The 18166-nt window shown below is 41.1% G+C and overlaps 1 protein-coding gene across 3 annotated transcripts in view; it reads left to right on the plus strand.

The window, feature by feature from the left end:
• Window positions 1-10578: 10578 nt before the first annotated feature.
• The window catches only part of RPRD2 (regulation of nuclear pre-mRNA domain containing 2), a 113394-nt gene continuing 105806 nt past the window's right edge, over window positions 10579-18166 (plus strand). For 2 of the 3 annotated variants that reach the window (XM_006861369.1, XM_006861371.1), the window contains exon 1: window positions 10579-10799. In XM_006861369.1, coding sequence (XP_006861431.1) covers window positions 10595-10799 — 205 coding nt within the window. In that variant the 5' untranslated portion in view covers window positions 10579-10594. The remainder of the gene's footprint in view (window positions 10800-18166) is intronic. The other variant, XM_006861370.1, reaches the window with a different exon arrangement.

The following is an 18166-nucleotide window of genomic DNA, read 5'->3' on the forward strand; positions in this document are numbered from 1 at the left end:
CTATGAGCCGGAACTGACTCCACGGCATATCACCACCACCACCACATAGCAACTAGAGGGATTGCTGGGCCATATGGTATTCTTACTTTCAGCTTATTGAGGAAGTGTGCTATACTGTTTTCCACAGTGGTCATACCATTTTATAGTTATACACCAACAATGTAGGAGAGTCCTAGTCTGTCCACACCTTGGCCAGCATTTGTGGTTTTCTGTTTTTGTGAACTTCGCTGAGGTAGATGACAGTTCATTATTGTTTTGATTTGCAGGATCACTATGAGTCAGAACTAACTCAGAACCAATTGTTGGCACTTAACAACAATGGATTCCTGATATAGTGCTTCAGAATAAGCACTGGGCTGCTACCTACTAAGTCTGCAGTTGAAACCCAGCTGCTGCTCCTCTAAGCCCTATACAGAGTTGCTATGAGTCAGAACCAATTGGACAACATTTAACAACAATAGCAATGGCTAATGATCACAAGCATTTCTTCATGTATCTTTTGGTTGTCTGAACGTCTTCTTTGGTGAAGTGTAAGGCATTCCTGTTTTAAGGCACTTGCTCTTGCAGTTTTCTCACCTCCCTCTTCATCACCCCCCCCCCAAGTCTTCTTGGTCACCTTGTTCTCAACATTCAGATCAAATACCATTTCCTTCTAGAAGCTTTCCTGGATCATCATACCACCATCACCATACCTTATAGGATCACTTTCTTCTTTTTCTTTAGATCTTGTTACTACCTGATATATATTTTGTTTGTGGTCTCTTGCTACTATTAAAAATAATCAAAACACAAACACAAATAGGGTTTATTTCAAGCAGTTAATCTGTAAACATGCAGGGAGATCTCGTTACAAGTAGCTGAAAGTACAAATACTAAAAAATAAATCTTTGAATTAGATCAAAATAATAACACAGTATTTGATTACTCCATGAATTATAAAGCAATTTGCAGATAGGGGGTACAAATTTCCCTGCATGAAAAAAATACAGGAAAAACATTCTTGAGGATTGTAGATTTCAAAGAAGCTTAAATTATTTTGTTTAATGAATACATGTTTCTATGGTGATAAGTACAAAAAGTAACTCCTGAAAATTTGGCTCTGTACTCATTTGTAGTTATGAGACCTATTGAAAACAAAATCAAAGAAGCACACAGTCTTTTCCATTAAATTTACAAGGTAATAGATTTGTTATTGACAACCCTTTTCTATCCCCAAAAGATAAATCTGCAGTGTTATGCAGCAGTTCCTAGTAGGAAAAAAACAAACAAACAACAATACTTTCACAGTTTGAACTTTTTATGATTAATTTTTAGGCTAATAGGTAAGGGAAACCAAAAACCAAACCTAAGGTGATCAAGTTAGTTCTAAATGAAGTTGTTAGGTCTCATAGTGTCTGTTCCAACTCATAGCAACCCTATACACAACAAAAGGAAACACTGTCCAGTCCTGTGCCATCCTCACAATTGTTACGCTTGAGCTCATGGATGCTGCCACTGCATCAATCCATCTTGTTGGGGGTCTTCTTTTTTGTAGACCCTGCAGTTTATTAAGCGTGATGTCTTTTGCTAGGTACTGGTCCCTCCTAATATAAGAGAGGAAGTCTTGCCATCCTGGTTTCTAATGTATTTCTTCCAAGACAGATTTTTTTTATTGTTATTTTAGCATTACATGGTACTTTCAATATTCTCCAATACCATAATTCAATTGCATCTATTTTTTCCTGGTCTTCCTTATTCACTGTCCAACTTTCACATGCATATAAGGTGATTGGAAATGCCATGGTCAGGTACACCTTAGCCTTCAAAATAAAATCTTTGTTCTTGAACACTTTAAAGAGGTCTTTTGCAGCAGATTTGCCTCATGCAATGTGTCCTTTGATTTCTTGACTGCTGCTTCCATGAGCATTGATTGTTGATCCAAGCAAAATTAAGTCATTAACAACTTCAATCTTTTCTTCATTTATCATGATGTCATTTATTGGTCCAGTTGTGAGGACTTTCCTTTTCTTTACATTGAAGTGCAATACACACTGAAGTCTGTAGTCTTTGATCTTCATCCATATGTATTTCGAATCCTCTTCTCTTCCATTAAGCAAGGTTGTCCCATCTGCATTATTGCATTTTGTTAAGGAGTTTTCCTCCAATCCTAATGCCATGTTCCTCTTCATCTAATCCAGCTTCTCTGATTATTTGCTCAGCATATAGATTGAACAAGTATGGTAAAAAAATACAACCCTGATGCATACCTTTCCTGGTTTTAAACCATTTAGTATTCCTTTGTTGTAGTTGAATGACTGCCTGTTGGTCTTTGTACAGGTTCCTCATGAGCACAGTGAAGCTTTCTCAAATATCCATTCTTCACAATTTTATTGCAGTTTATTATGATTCACACAGTCGAATGCCTTTGCCTAGTTAATAACGCACAAGTAAGTGTTTTTGTAGGAGTTCTGGTGTGACGTTATAGGGTATACACTGGATTACTAGCCATAAGGTTAGCAGTTCAAACCCACCAGCTGCTCTCTGGAAACCCTATACAGGGTTCCTATGAGTCAGAATCAACTTGACAGCAATTAACAACAACAACAAACATCTTTCTGATATTCTTTGCTTTTAGCTAAGGTTTGTCTTATGTTATTCCTAGATACTTATCCTCTTCTAAATTAGGTCTTCCTTATAGGCGTTTGGATATTATCCAATCACTTTTTGACTATGAATGTGATACCATTCCTATTGAATTTGTTGTTCTGGCATAATAAAATATATGATGGCCTAATTCAAAAAAGCCAAGACAAGTCTATTTCATCTCACTAATGGAGTCCTGGTGTGGCGCTGTGGGTTAATGCGCCAGACTGTAAAGCCGTTTGAACTGCAAGGTTGGTGGTTCAAGCTCACCAGCTGCTCCTTTGAAACACTATACATGGTTGCTATGGTTCGGAATCGTCTTAACAACAATGCCGAGGATATTGATCTTTATTCCTTACAGTTCATTTTTACAATTTCCAATTTTCTTAGATTCAGACTTTGCACATTCCATGTTCTGATTGTTAATGGATGTTTTGTTTCTTCTCATTTTGAGTTTTGCCCTATCAGCAAATGAACGTCTCAAAAGCTTTGTTCCATCCACATCACTTAGAGGAGGCAGCTCTTTCCCAGTTGCATTTTGAGTGCCTTACAACATGAGGGACTCATCTTCTGGCATTATATTAGCTAATGTTCTGCTGCTTTATTAAGGGTTTCAGTAACTAACCATTCAAAAATCCTTCTTAGTTTGTCTTAGTCTGGAAGCTCCACTAAAATCTGTCGACTATGGGTGACCCTGATGGTATTTAAAAAACTAGTGTCCTGGTGTGGGGCTGTAGGATAAACATGGGACTGCTAATCATGAGATTAGCATTTCAAAGTTCCATATAAGGTTACTGGAAGTACCATGATCCACCACTTGATCCTTGGAATCCCTATACAGAGTGCTATAAGAAGGAATTCAAAGACACAACAACAACAGCATAGCTTGCAGTATTGCAGTATACAAGCCACAACATTATGATAAAATGACAGATGAATGGGGGATTCTCATTCATTGTTGTTGCTGTTAGGTGCAGTGGAGTCGGTTCTGATTCATAGTGACCCTATGCGTAACACAACGAAACAATGCCCAGACCTGCATCATCACAATTGATGTTATGCTTGAGCCCATTGCTCCTGCCACTGTGCCAATCCATCTAGTTGGGGGTCTTACTCTTTTTTCACTGCCCTCCACTTTACCAAACATGTCCTTCTCCAGGGACTGGTACCTCCTGATAACATGTCTATAGTATGAGAGGCAAAATCTTGCCATCCTGCACTCTAATTAACATTCTGGCTATACTTCTTCCAAGACAAGATTTGTTTCTTCTGGCAGTCCATGGTGATTTCAATATTCTTCTCCAATGCCATACCTTAAATGCATCAATTCTATGGTCTTTCTTACCGATTGTCCAACTTTCACATGCATATGCGACTGTTGAAAATACTAGGCTTGCGTCAGGCACAGGTTAGTCCTCAAACAGACTTCTTGAACACTTTAGAGTTCTTGTACAGCAGATATGTCTAGTGCAATATGTTGTTTGATTTCTTGACTGCTGCTTCCATGAGTGTTGATATTGGATACAAGCAAAATAAAGTCACTGATAACTTCAATCTTTTCTCCACACAACATGATGTTATTTATTGGTCCATTGATGAGTTGTTTTGTTTTCTTTACACTGAGGTGCACCTCATACGAGGGTAGGTCATTGATTTTCATCAGTAAGTATTTTAAGCCCTCTTCTATTTCAGCAAGCAAGGTTGTATCATCTTTGTATTTCAAGTTGTTAATGAGTCTTTGTCCAATCCTCATGCCATGCTCTTCATTTAGTCCAGCTTCTTGGATTATTTTCTTAGCATACAGGTTGATTAAGTATGGTGAAAGAACACATTCCTGGTGCCACCTTTCTTGATTTTAAACCATTCAATGTCCCCTTGTTCTGTCTGAACAGTTTTCCTTTTGGTCTACCCATTTTTGTTCTGGTATACCCATTTTTCACAATGTTGTGTTTAGCTTGTTAGGATCCACACAGTTGAAAGCCTTTGCATAGACAATAAAGAATAGGTAAACATTTTCTGGTAATCTCTGCTTTCAGTCAAGATCCATCTGATGTCAGCAGTGATATCCCTCATTACATGTACTCTTTGAATCTGGCTTGAACGTGTGGCAGTTCCCTGTCAATGCACTGTTGAATTATCTTTTGCAAAACTTTACTTGCATATGGTATTAATAATATTGTATGATGATTTTCACATTCCGTTGAGTCACCTCTCTATGGAATGGACACAAATATAGATCTCTTCCAATCAGTTAGCCAGGTAGCAGTCTTCCAAATTTCTTGGCATAGATGAGTTCCTCCTATATGCTGCATCAGTTAGTTGAAAGATTTCAATGTGTATTCCATCAGTTCCTGGAGCTTTGCTTTTTGCCAATGCCTTGAGTACACCTTGGACATCTTCCTTTAGTGCCATTGGCTCTTGATCCCATGGTACCTCTTGAAATGGTTGATAATCAACCATTTCTTTTTGGTACCGTGACTGTGTATTCCTTCCATCTTCTTCTGATGCTTCCTTTGTCATTCAATATTTTGCACATAGAATCCTTCAGTACTGTAAGTCAAGTCAAGGTTGGATTTTTTCTTCAGTTCCCTCTGCTTGAGAAATACTGAGCTTGTTCTTACCTTTTAGTTTCCTAACTCCAGGTCTTTCCACATTTCATTATGTGATTTTGTCTTCTCAAACTGTTCTTTGAAAATTTCTGTTCATCTCTTTTACTCCTCATATCTTCCATTTCCTTTAGCATCTCCATGCTAGAAAGCAAGTATCAGAGTCTCTTCTGACATCCATTTTGATCTTTCTTTTTTTTTTTTTCTTGTCTTCTTAATGATCTTTTGCTTTCTTCCTGTTGTTGTTGTTGTGAAGTGCCATCGAGTCGGTTCCGACCCATAGCGACCCTGTACAGGGTTTCCAAGGGTGTAAATCTTTACAGGAGTAGAAAGCCTCATCTTTCTCGAACTGCTGACCTTAAGGTTCGCAGCCCGATTCGTAACCACTACGCTACCAGAGCTTTTGCTTTCTTCCTGTAAGATGTTCTTAATGTTATCCTACAACTTTCCTGGTCTTCAGTCACTAGTGTCTAATGCATCAGGTCTGTTTTTGAAATGGTGGTGCTATGGGTTCTTCATGGGACTGCAAAGTTGGCTTCAACCATAGGTTGGCAGTTCAAGCTCCCCAGATGCTCCTAGCAAACCCTATACAGGGTTGCTATGCGTCAGAGCCAACTCGACGACATTTAACAACAACAACATATATGCTCAAGATCATATTTGGTTCTTATGGACTTATTTAAATTTTGTCTAGCTTCAGCCTGTACTTGCATCTGATACAATTGATGGTCTGTTTCACAGTCTGCCCTGGCCTTGGTTTGGCTGATGATATGGAACTTTTCTACCATCTCTTCCCACAGATGTGTCAATTTGATTCCTGGGTATTCCATCTGGTGAGGTCCAGGTCATCTTTTATGTTGTTTGGAAAAGATATTTGCAATGAATAAGTCATTGGTCTTATAAAATTCTATCATGTGATCTCCAGCATCATTTCTATAACCAAGGCCATATTTTTCAACTACCGATCCTTTCTCTTTGTTTCCAACTTTTGCATTCCAGTCACCAGTAATTATCAATATATTTTGATTGCATGTTTGATCAATTTTTAACTGAAGAATTTGGTAGAATTAATTCCTCAATTTCCTTATCATTGACCTTAGTGGTTTGGGTGTAAGTTTGAATAATAGTGGTATTAACTGATCTTTCTGTAGGCATATGGCTATTATCCTATCACAGACATTTCAAGGTCTATCTTGCACATCAAGATAGATGTTTAAATATTCTTTTTGATGATGAATGGGTTGCCACTCCTCTTCAATTTGTCCTTCTTGGTATAGTTAACCATATGATTGTCAGATTCAAAATGTACAATACCAGTCCATTCCAGGTCACTAAAGCCTAAGAAGGACTCCTGATGTGGCATTGTAGGATCAACACTGGACTGTGTACTACAAGGTCAACGTTTAGCCTACCAGCTACTCCTTGAAAACCCTATATAGGGTGTCACTATGAGTTGGAACCAACTTGAGGACACTAACAATAACAATGTCTAGGACATTAATCTTTATGCGTTACATTTAATTTTTAACAACTTCCAATTTTTCTAGATTCATACTTAGTACATTCCATGTTCCGATTATTAATGAACGTTTACAGTTGCTTCTCCACATTTTGAATTGTACTCCATCTGCAAATAAAGATACTGGAAGTTTTACTCCATTTGCATCATCATGGTCAATACTACTTTGTGGAGACAGCTCTTCCCCAGTTGTATTTTGAGTGCCTTCTAACCTGAGGGGCTAATCTTCTGGCACTATACCTGATGTTGTTGTTGTTAAGTGCCATTGAGTCAGTTCTGAATCATAGTGACCCTATATAGGTTTTCTGAGGAGTGGATTGTGCGTTTGTACATCCTACCATGTGTTTCACATCAATCAGTGGTCCAGTGCTTATCCTTCCACTCCATACCAGGACTCCTACCTGACATAATTCTGGTGCTATTCATAATGTTTCACTATTCATTATCTGGTGCTATCTGACAGTGTCCCACTTCTATTCATAAGGTTTCCAGTGACTAAATATTCAGAAGTAGTCTGCTTCTCCTTTCTAGTTTTAGTCTGGAAGCTCAGCTGAAAACTTTCTACCATGGGTGACCCTGCTGGTATTTAAAATAATGATGGCAAAGCTTCCAGCATCACAGCAAAAGCAAGCCACTACCATATGGCAAACTGATAGACTAATGGTGGATTCTAACTCATAGTGACCCTATGTAGGGTTTCCACAACTGTTAATCTTTATGGGAGCATATGATCTCATTTTTGTGTTGCAGAGTGGCTTGTAGGTTTGAATTGCCAATCTTTTTTTTTTTTAAGTTTTTATTGTGAATTATGTGATAGTTTATATGGAAGAACATTATCTTTACAGTCATCCTATTTTATTTTGTTTCATTGCAATGATTACAATCCCCTGCATGTATCATCAAACAATCAAAGGGTACAGCCTGCACGCCTGCCCCCCAGCCACCAGCACACAGCCCCTCTCCCTGCCTGAGTCCAGAGTCCCCAGCTGCTCCTTCTCTCCATGTCATCATCTCTGCCTCCATCCCTGGCAACACTGCCTCCCCGGACAGGGTCCTGCACTTCACTTTTCACCTTGATAGTTCCAGGGATCTCCGCTCCTGGACTGCAAAATCTTCCCCTTTTGTTACAAAACGTCTACCTTTACCTTTCCAACATTCTCTGTCAGTCCTGAGAGCATGAAGTGCCAATCTTGCTGTAAGCAGTGCTTATACTACAGTGCCACCGGGGCTCCTTAATAGGTAAGAGAAACCCATGAAAAAAGAGATGTCTGCTATTGTTTTCTTTTACATTACTAAGCCCTAGAGGGAAGGAGTTTTTGTCTGATTTTCTCTCTGTATCTACAGTACTTGGCACAAAGATTCAACAACACTTTGTTAAATTAATGATAAATTGTTAAATGTTTGTTAAATTGTTGCTGTTAGTGTTGTCTAGTTGGTTCGACTTATAACAACCCATTATAGTGTGTACATTCTTGTTGCTAAGTGCTGTGCAGGTGGTTCCTACTCAAAGCGACCCTGTATAGGGTTTCCAAGGAGTGGCTGGTGAGCTTGAACTGCCAACCGTTTGATTCACTTCAACCTTGTAGTCCAGTGTATACCACACCAGGACTCCTTCATAGTGTATCTGAGGCTGTAAACCTTTGTGGGAGCAGAAAACCTTGTGTTTCTTCCACAGAGAGGCTGGTGGCCTCTAACCACCCATTTTGTGTTTTTCAGTCCAGTGCTTATCCTACAGAGCTACCGTTAGTCCTGGTGTGGTAATGTAGGATAAGCGCTGTACTGCTAAACACAAAGTCAGTAGTTCAAACCTATCAGCAGTTTGTTAGAAATCTTATACAGGGTCACTATGAATCAATGGCACTTAACAGCAATAACAACAGATATGAAAAGGATGAGCCCTGGTCGTGCTAGGTTAAGGGTCAGGGCTGCTAATGAGTGTGTATGGTTCATAAGGAAAAAGATGTAGCAGTCTGCTTCTGTAGAGATTTAGTCTTGAAAACCTTATAGGGCAGTTAGCTCTAGTCAGTCCTATAAGGTCACTATCAGTCGGAATTCAGTCAGTGACAATGGGTCTGGTTTTTGGTTTAGATATTAATGTTACAGAATCCCTACTTCAAGAAATATGAGCTCAGTAGGGAGACATATAAAGAATTAAAATACAATCATCGCATCTGAGTGGGCTTCAAAAAATTTGTGGAAAAACGGAATTAAATGATAATGAAAAATTTCCAAGAAGTTTTAGAAGCCTTGGCGTAGGTTGAGGGGGAACATTTAAAAATCAAAAACTAAGACCAGCTGACCTTAAATCAACTCCAACTCACTCGTAGTAATCCCATGTGTTTCAGAGTTCGAACTGAGTTTTCATGGGCTTTTTTGGAAATTGCCGGGCCCTTCTTCCAAGACGTCTAGGTGGACTCACACTTCGAACCTTTTGTATAGCAGCTGAGCTTGATGAACATTTATTTGCACTACTCAGGGACTCCAGTAGAAACACGGGGGCCCAAAATCAGCTCAGAGAAGTTTATAAAGGTTGGTTTAACGGAATGGCCAATCCGAGGTTGTGGTTAACTATATAACACTTTCTAAATGTTCTAGAAAATAACTATCGTGCAATTGTGTGATTGCAACTGGCAAAAATGAGGCCACATTTTGCCTTCTTTTTCTTCCTTGACTCAAAAACTTTACGGGACATTCTTCTAACTTCATCCATTTTCCAAATGGTCAAGCGACTATGAACGTAGTCAAAAGGGAGCATGAAATATCGTTTGTCTAGGAGATGGCGTAATGAATGACTCGCTGGAGTTGGCGCATGCGCATCATACGCGGCGTCCCAAGATGGCTACTGGTAGCTTTGCTCTGTGTCGTTGATTCGTGTAGTTAGCAGCCACGGGGGGTGCAGCTGCCAGAAAACAACAGTAATTGCTAAGTGGTGGGAGGCCTGTGTTGTGAGCTGAACACTCTCAAAAAAGCAATCCCACCAGGAAGCAAAAAGCAGAGCGGAGCGGTGGAACCCTTCCCCCAAACCTCTTTTCAAGTTGACCAACTCCCTTTACGCGCCCCTCCTAATTTTTCTCCCCGTGCGTGCACTACGTACAGACCTGCTGCGCAAGCGCACAAATAGTCGACGCGCCTCCTTGCCCTTTGGGGTTTGCGGGCTATTGCGCGCGCTTCTCCTTCTTTTCCTTTGATTGGTCAGACTGCCCCGCCATCAAGTCTCCGGCTTTCTGGGTTGAGAAGGAAGTGGGGGAGGAGGGGCGGGGCCAGGCAGCGCGTGCGCGATACTGTTGCTGTCCCTCTGCTGCTATTGCGTTGCAAAAAAAAAAAAAAATCCTGACTAGGTAGCCTTGGGCCTTTTCTGTGCTTGGGGATCTAAAGCAGAAAGAAATCTCCAGCTGAGAGTGGGCAGTCTGGTAGTATTAAATTTAAGCTATTAACGCCCACCCCTCCTCAGGAGTGTGGGGATAGGGGTGGGGAAGGTCCTTAATGTGAGAGCCTAAGAATGTAAAGCCTTTAGTTTGGGAGTTAGGCATTTTTGGAAGGCTTTGCAGGACCTGATTTCTGCGTAATTCTTCCGTGATAACTGGTTTAAACACGAACCCTTAAACAATATTGATAAACCTTCGAAATCTGCATCCCCTCTTTGCAGCGTGTAGGAGCTGCTAGCGTGCTCAGCAGCTGGTCCTCCGGGCTGTACCTCCAGAAGAACCTAGCTCGTGCACCGTCCCCACCCCCTGGCCGCCCTCCCTAACTAAGGCTTTCACGCACTCGCAGTGATTGTTTTGTCCGCTCCGCCGCCGCCGCCGCCGCCGCCGGCGGAGGAGCTGCAGCGCTTGTGCAAACCGGGAAGATGGCGGCCGGCGGCGGCGGAGGCAGCAGTAAGGCCTCCTCCTCGTCGGCCTCGTCGGCAGGGGCTCTGGAGTCCTCGTTGGATCGAAAATTCCAGTCGGTAACCAACACTATGGAATCCATTCAAGGCTTGTCGTCTTGGTGTATAGAGAACAAGAAACACCACAGTACTATCGTCTACCATTGGATGAAGTGGCTCCGGAGATGTGAGTTTTGGGGGTTACGAGGGAAGGGAAGACTCGGGAAATGGAAGGAAATGCTACTGTCCGAAGCCCCTGGGGTTTTCCCATGGAGCCAGTGCGTTCGGTTGGGGTGGTTCACATTCAAGCTTTGACCCGACTGATCCCAAGCTCAGACTCCATTCCTAGCCAGGGTTGTCCTGAACTGTAGGAGGTTCATTTCTTGGATTTTTTTCGCCTCTGGCTTGGTGTGTGACCTTGGGCAATCGGGCCCAGATCCACATGATTTCGTGTGAGGGCCTTGTAAGATGTGCCGTTGACTTTACTGAACCTTCATGGAAATTGTCGCGTCCGTTTCTTGTAGGCCTTCATGTGTTAATGATTTCTGTGTTTTTGTTTTGTTTTGTTTTGATGAGGCAAGCTATGCTTTAAGGAGTAGTAAATCAACCTACTTCACCGGGATATGTTGGACTTCTCTTATTTTCCTCTGATTTAAAACTTGTGGTGTGTAATAAGGAAGGCCTTAAATGATCCAGTGTTAAGAAAAAGCAACATGTGCCCCAAATAGTGCCGAGGCGACCACCTAAGGAAGTTTTCCTATATTTATGTGTGTTTGCTTCAGTAAGTGAAATACTGTACAGGCTTCTTGATATTGACCAGATAATATAGTCAGTATATTCATTGTTGTTGTTATTGTTAGTGCTGTTCGGTGGGTTCCGACTCATAGCGACCCCAGTATAGGGTTTCCAAGGAGCAGCTGGTGGGCTTGAACATCGACCTTTTAATTCTCAGTCCAGTGCATATCCTACAGCGCCACACTGTAAAACGTATCCAGTTACTTTTTATTAACTTTAAATTTCTTTTTAAACACTGAGATTAATTTCATAGGTAATCAAAGCTGGGTATGTACTTTTTTAGTATATAGTACTTTTTTTAAGTTATCCTTTTTTTTTTGGTCTTCATTGTTAAGTCCCCTCCACTGTTTTACTTTACTACAGAAAAGAGGTCTAGGAAACTGTCAGGAAACATGCATTATTTGTAAAAGATATCAAATCTTACAGGAGGGAATTGTGGAGGAGTCACTGTTGCTTCCTGCTGAGAAGAGAGTGTTAGTTAGCCCAACCTCTATAAGTATCCATTTGAATTTTAGATCTTTTATTACTTCCTGTCTATGGCTTGTCACCAGTAAGGTCCATTATCCAGTTATTCTTTCCCCTGTAGTGATTTTATTTGTGTTTTCCTTTCAGATAATAATACTTGCAAAATTGTAGGCCCCACACTTTAAGCCATTTGTGTTTAAGCAGAGATTTTTTGATTCTTAGACTAATTATGCTGAACAGTTAGTGGAGCCAAGACAAACTACTTGTTCTTACCAATTGTCCCAACTCATTGTGACTTTGTCTAGGGTTTCCAAGGACAGGCTGGCGGGTTTGAACTGCCAGCTTTTGTGATTCACAGTCCTGATCCTAAGAGTGCCACAACAGATTCCGTTTTTTTACCAGTAGTATGTGTATAGTTGGAGTCCTGGTGTGGCGCTGTGGGTTAATGTGCCAGACTGCAGAGCCATTTGAACTGCAAGGTTGGTGGTTCAGGCTCACCAGCTGCTCCTTGGAAACCCTATACAGGGTTGCTATGGGTCGGAACCGACTCAACAGCACTTAACAACAACAACAACAGTATGTGTAGTGGGAGTCCTGGTATACGCTGTGGGATAATGCACCAAATCTCAGGGTTAGTTTGAACTGCAAGGTTGGCAGTTCAAATTCACCAGCCGCTCTTTGGAAACGCTATACAAGGTCACTATAAGTCAGAATTGACTTCATGCACTTAACAACAACAACAACAACATACGTGTAGTTGGAGTCCTGGTGTGGCATTGCAGGATAATGAACTATATTGCAAGGTTGGTTTGAACCACAGGGTTGCCTCAAACCTATCAGCTGCTCCTCAGAAATCCTATACAGGGTTGCTATGAGTCAGAACCAACTCCATGGCACTTAACAACAACAACAACATATGTGTAACTTAACTCCTGGTGCAGGAGTGCTATAGGATAATGAACTGGACTATGAACCAAATGATTGGTGGTTCAAAACCACCAGCTGCTCCTCAGAAATCCTGTACAGGGTTGTTAGGAGTTAGAATTGGCTTAGAGGGCACTTAACAAAACAATAACATATGCGTAATTACTTTCTTGCCAGTAGATAAAATTAGAAAATGCAGTATCAAATAAAGGTAGTCTTAATCTACAATCATCATCAAGGACTTTTGGTATTTGCCGTTTGCTGAATCCTTCATTATTATTTAATAAACATCTCATTGTTCCTTAAAATAACCCTTAGAAGTAGGTGTTTTTTTTTTAAGGTTTTATTGAGAATTGAATGATTACATGGGAGAACATCAGCTGTATATTCATCCTATTGTATTTTGTTTCTTTGCAATGATTACAATCCCCTCCATGCATCATCGTTCAACAGCATTCACTTCCGTTGTCTCTGTTTTTTCTGTTTGTTTCTTTTTTGGATGTACACCGAAGCACTCAGAAGTATATAACCATTCAAACAATCAAAGGGTACACCCCGCAAGCCTGCCCCCCGGCCGTCAGCATGCAGCCTCTCTTCCTCCCTGAGTCCAGAGTCCCTAGCCACTCCGTCTCCATGGTCTCTGCTTCCATCTCTGCATCTGTGGCATGACTGTTTCTCTGGATAGGGTCCCGAACTCCACTCTTCTCCCTTGATGGTCCCAGGGTCCTCTGCTCATTGAAAGATAAGAAAATTAAGACTTAGTAGTGTTAAGTTGCTTAAGGTTACACAGTAAACTGGTGGCGTTAGGATTTGACTCTTTCTACCGTACCAGAGGAGTCCTAATGTGGCACTTTGGGTTAATGTGCCAGACTGCAAAACCGTTTGAACTGCAAGGTCAGCAATTTAAGCTCACCAGTAGCTCCTTGGAAACCCTGTATAGGGTCACTATGAGTTGGAACCAACTCCACGGCACTCAGCAACAGCCATACCAGATGACAGTGACCACATTTACTTTTGTAAAACAGTGTTTTCACAATTATTTTTAAATACCCTTGGTACATTAATATATGTTGTTGTTGTTGTTGTTAAGTGCCGTTGGGTTGGTTCTGACTAATAGGGTTTCCGAGGCTTTTTTAATTTTTGCGGGAGCAGAAGGCGTCATCTTTTTCCTGCATAGTGGCTGATGGGCTCAAACCACAGACCCTGTGGTTCGCAGTCCAGTGCTCATATATTGTTGTTAAAATGCTGTCGAGTCAGTTCTGATTCTTAGAGACCCTATATAGACTTTTCCAGGAGCACCTAGTGAATTTGAACCTCTGCCCTTGTGATTCAAACGACTTTGTGGTCCAGTGCTTTTATCCCACACCAGGACTTGGTAGCAGATACTACACTATAGTGCTAATGAAGTCCTGGTGTGGTGCTGTGGGTTGATTAATCCCTGGACTGTAAAGTCAGTTTGAACTGCAACGCTGGTGGTTCAAACTCACTGCTCGCTCCTTGGAAACGTTATACAGGGTCGCCATGGGTCGGAACCAACTCGACGGTACTTAACAACAATGTGAGCCTGAAAGCATATTCTTCATCCTGTTTTAAAACATCTTTGCTAAATTATATAAGCATTTAACTTTTTGTCCTGGTGTGGCACTGTAGATTAATGCGCCAGACTGCAAAGCCGTTTGAACTGCAAGGTTGGCAGTTCAAGCTCACCAGTCGCTCCTCAGAAACCCTATATAGGGTCGCTGTGGGTCGGAACCGACTTGGCGGCACTTAACAACAGCAACAACAACCACCTTTAGGCTTTGGTGCTTTAACTGTGTGGTTACTGCATTTGCAAGAATAAGTTGGTCCCTATACCTCCTTGGTGGGATCACAAATGACAGTTTTCCTAGTTAGCAATATTGAGTTACTGAAGCCAGTATTATTCTGCCACTGTTGTTGATACTGTGTTTGAGCTTATTTCCCTTGTTGATCTCTTCCCCCCCATAAGTATATATTTTGTTGTTGAGAATATACACAGCAAAATATACACCCATTCAACAGCTTCTGCGTATATAATTTAATGACATTAACTACCTTCTTCAAGTTGTAGTTAATGTCATTAAATTAAAAACAATTCTCATCTTCTTTTTCTGACCTGTTCTTCCCTCATGAACATAAACTTACTGTCCTATCTTTCTTAGTTGTCTAGGGCTGCTGTAGCAGATACCACAAGTGGATGGCTTTAGCAAACGAAAGTTTATTCTCATGATTTTTTTGCTGTTGTTGTTATTGCTAAATGTGGGTGAGTCGGTTCCAACTCATAGCGAACTTTGTATAGGGTTTCCGAGTCTTTAAATCTTAAAGGGAACAGAAAGCCTCGTTTTTCTTCTGCAGAACTGCTGGCGAGCTTGAACTGTGGACCTTGTGCTTATCATAGGGAGCCATCATGCTCCGATTCTCTTATGATTTGTTGTTGTCGTTACGTGCCATCGAGTCAGTACCAACTCATAGTGATCCTATGCACAACAGAACAAAACAGTTGTCCGGTCCTGTGCCAACCTCACAGTCATTACTATATTTGAGTCCATTGCTGCTGCTATTGTGCCAATCCGTCTTGCTTGGGGTCTTGCTCTTTTTCTCCAACCTTCCACTTTACAAACATGTCCTTTTCCAGTGACTGGTCCCGTCTGACGATAGGTTTGAAGTATGAGAGATGAAGTCTGGCCATCCTGGTTTCCAGTGAGCACTCAGGCTGTACTTACTATAATGCATGTTTATTTCTTTTTTTGGCAGTCCATGGTATTTTCAATGTTCTTCTCCAACACCGTAACTCACATACATCAATTATTCTACTGTCTTCCTTATTCACTGTCCAACTTCTGCATGCATATAAAGTTATTGAAAATACCATGGCTTGGCTCAGGTGCCTCTTAGTTCTCAAACTGCTGACATCTTTGCTCTTCAATACTTTAAAGAGGTCTTGTGCAGCAGATGTGCCTCTTATGATTTTTTGTTGTTGTTGTTAAGTGCCATGGAGTCAGTTCTGACTCGTAGTGACCCTGTATAGCGTTTCCAAGGAGTGACCGGTGAGCTTCAACCACTGACCTTGGGGTTCAAACTGACTTTGCAGTCCAGCTCATTAACCCACAGCTCCACACCCTAGGAATTCAAATTCCGAGCATTGATTGACTTGGAGAAAAGTCCTTATCTTCTTTCAGCCTCTGTAGGCCCAGCATTCTTTGGAGATCTCCGTGTGTCTTTGTGTCTTGGTATCCGTCTTTCTGTAAATCTAGGAGTGTCACAGTGCAGGGATCCCAGTTCCAAAAAATGTACTTTATTTCAGTCTCTTATTTCTTGGTGGTAATAGGTCCCTTCTTTGCTCACTTTTCTCTCCTTTTATCTCTTGTAAGATAAAAGGTGTTGCAGGCCACAGTCATGAGGAAACTTCCCTTTGATTGATGATTGCTCATAGCATATCTCATCTTGGAGATGATTACATTATATTAGTTCTCATCATGGGGGATTATTGTTTCTTAACTGCTAACCCACCGAGAATCCCCCGCACAGTAAAGTTGACAAAAAGCTTTAACTGTCACACTATCTAATCTTTCAAGTTGCTGTTGTCACTTTGATTCCATATAGATAACTGTTGTTGTTGTTAAGTACCATGGAGTCGGTTCCGACTCATAGTGACCCTACATGGGGTTTCTGAGGCTGCAAATCTTTATGGGAGCAGAACGCCTCATCTTTCTCCCTTGGAACAGCTGGTAGTTTTGAACTGCCAACCTTGAGGTTAGCAGCCCGATTTGTAACCACTACACTACCAGAGCTCCTTAGCAGAGCATAATGCTCAAGGCAGACCTTTTTTAAACTAGTTAAGCTAAATTATTATTTGACTTTAATATGACTTCAGGGGATATGTTTAGTTAAAGGGTTTAAGATAATCTTACAGCAAAAGTTTCAGGGGCTCATCCATCTTCCATGGCTCTAGAAAGTCTAGAGTTCCTCAGAATTTGAAATTCTCTTTTGTATTTTCTCTCTTTGGGTTGGGATTCTTCTATGGAATCTTTGATCAAAATGTTTAGTAATGGTAAGGAGAACTGTCCGTTCTTCTGGTCTCATGGCAAAGGAGGCAGTTATTCATGGATATAATTCCATATCCTCTATTTCTGACTCTTTTTCCTCTGTTGTTCTAGGTCAGGGGTGGGGAACCTTTTTTCTGCCAAAATTTATAACATTTGTGGGTGATACAAAATTATCAACTTAAAATTTAGCCTGCTGTATTTGGTCAGTGTTTCTCTGCTATTCATAAGGTTTTCAGTGACTAAATATTCAGAAGTAGTTTGTCACTCTTTCTTCCTAGTCTGTGTTTGTCTGGAAGCTCATCTGAAACCTGTCCACCATGGGTGACCCTGCTGGTATTGAAAATACCCATGGCATAGCTTTCAGAGTTACAGCAACTCACAAGCCACCACAGTACGACAAACTGACAGAAGAGTGGCAACAGTAGTGAGGCTGGCCCAGGATCCGGCAGTGTTTCATTCTGCTGTGCATAAGGTCGCTATGGGTTGGTATCGACTCGATGACACCTAACAACAACTACATATTTGGTCAAATATCTAATTGTTGTCAAATGCCGGTGAGTCAGTTCCAACTCATAGCACCCCTGTATAGGGTTTCCAAGGAGTGACTGGTGAGTTTGAACAGCCAACCTTTTAATTCAAACCGACCTTCCAATGCTTTATCCCACAGTGCCACTCCAGGAATGTGAAGACTGGAACTCTGGTTGCTTTGGCTGGGTTAGATCAAATGATTTCTCAGACTTTATATGGCCTGTGGGCCAGATGTTCCCACCCCTGTTGTAGGTGAATAGAGACCAATTGGGGTGCCTTAGATAGCTGTTTGTAAGTTTTTAAGATCCCAGGCACTATACAACCAACTAGGAGGTGGAAAGAAGCACTAAACATATTATTAGGCCAATTAACGCATATCCTATGAAACCGTGACCCTAAATCTCTAAACCTTAACGTGTTTGATTATACATAAGCAGCCTCAGCAGCTGTTCTTTTTGTATTGTTGTAAATAAATCTATCATACCTCTTTTGTCAGTTCTACTTTTTATTGATAAGGAACTTATTGACAGAAATTGCAATAATTGGCTGTGCAACCGTACCCTTTAGTGCAACGTTTTCACCACTGTTAATTATTCCCTCCCCGTCCAGCCACTAATAAACTTTAATATCTTCACATTTGTCTTTTCTTGCCTTTTTGTGATTGGTTAATTTCCCTCTACATAATGTCTTCAAGCTTCATCCATGTTGTAGCATGTACCAAGATTGCTTTTCTCCTTGTTGGTATTTTAAGGGTGAAAAATGATAGCTCTAGGAGGTA

Source organism: Chrysochloris asiatica, unplaced genomic scaffold (genome assembly GCF_000296735.1).
Source record: "Chrysochloris asiatica unplaced genomic scaffold, ChrAsi1.0 scaffold00042, whole genome shotgun sequence".
Lineage (NCBI taxonomy): Eukaryota > Metazoa > Chordata > Mammalia > Afrosoricida > Chrysochloridae > Chrysochloris > Chrysochloris asiatica.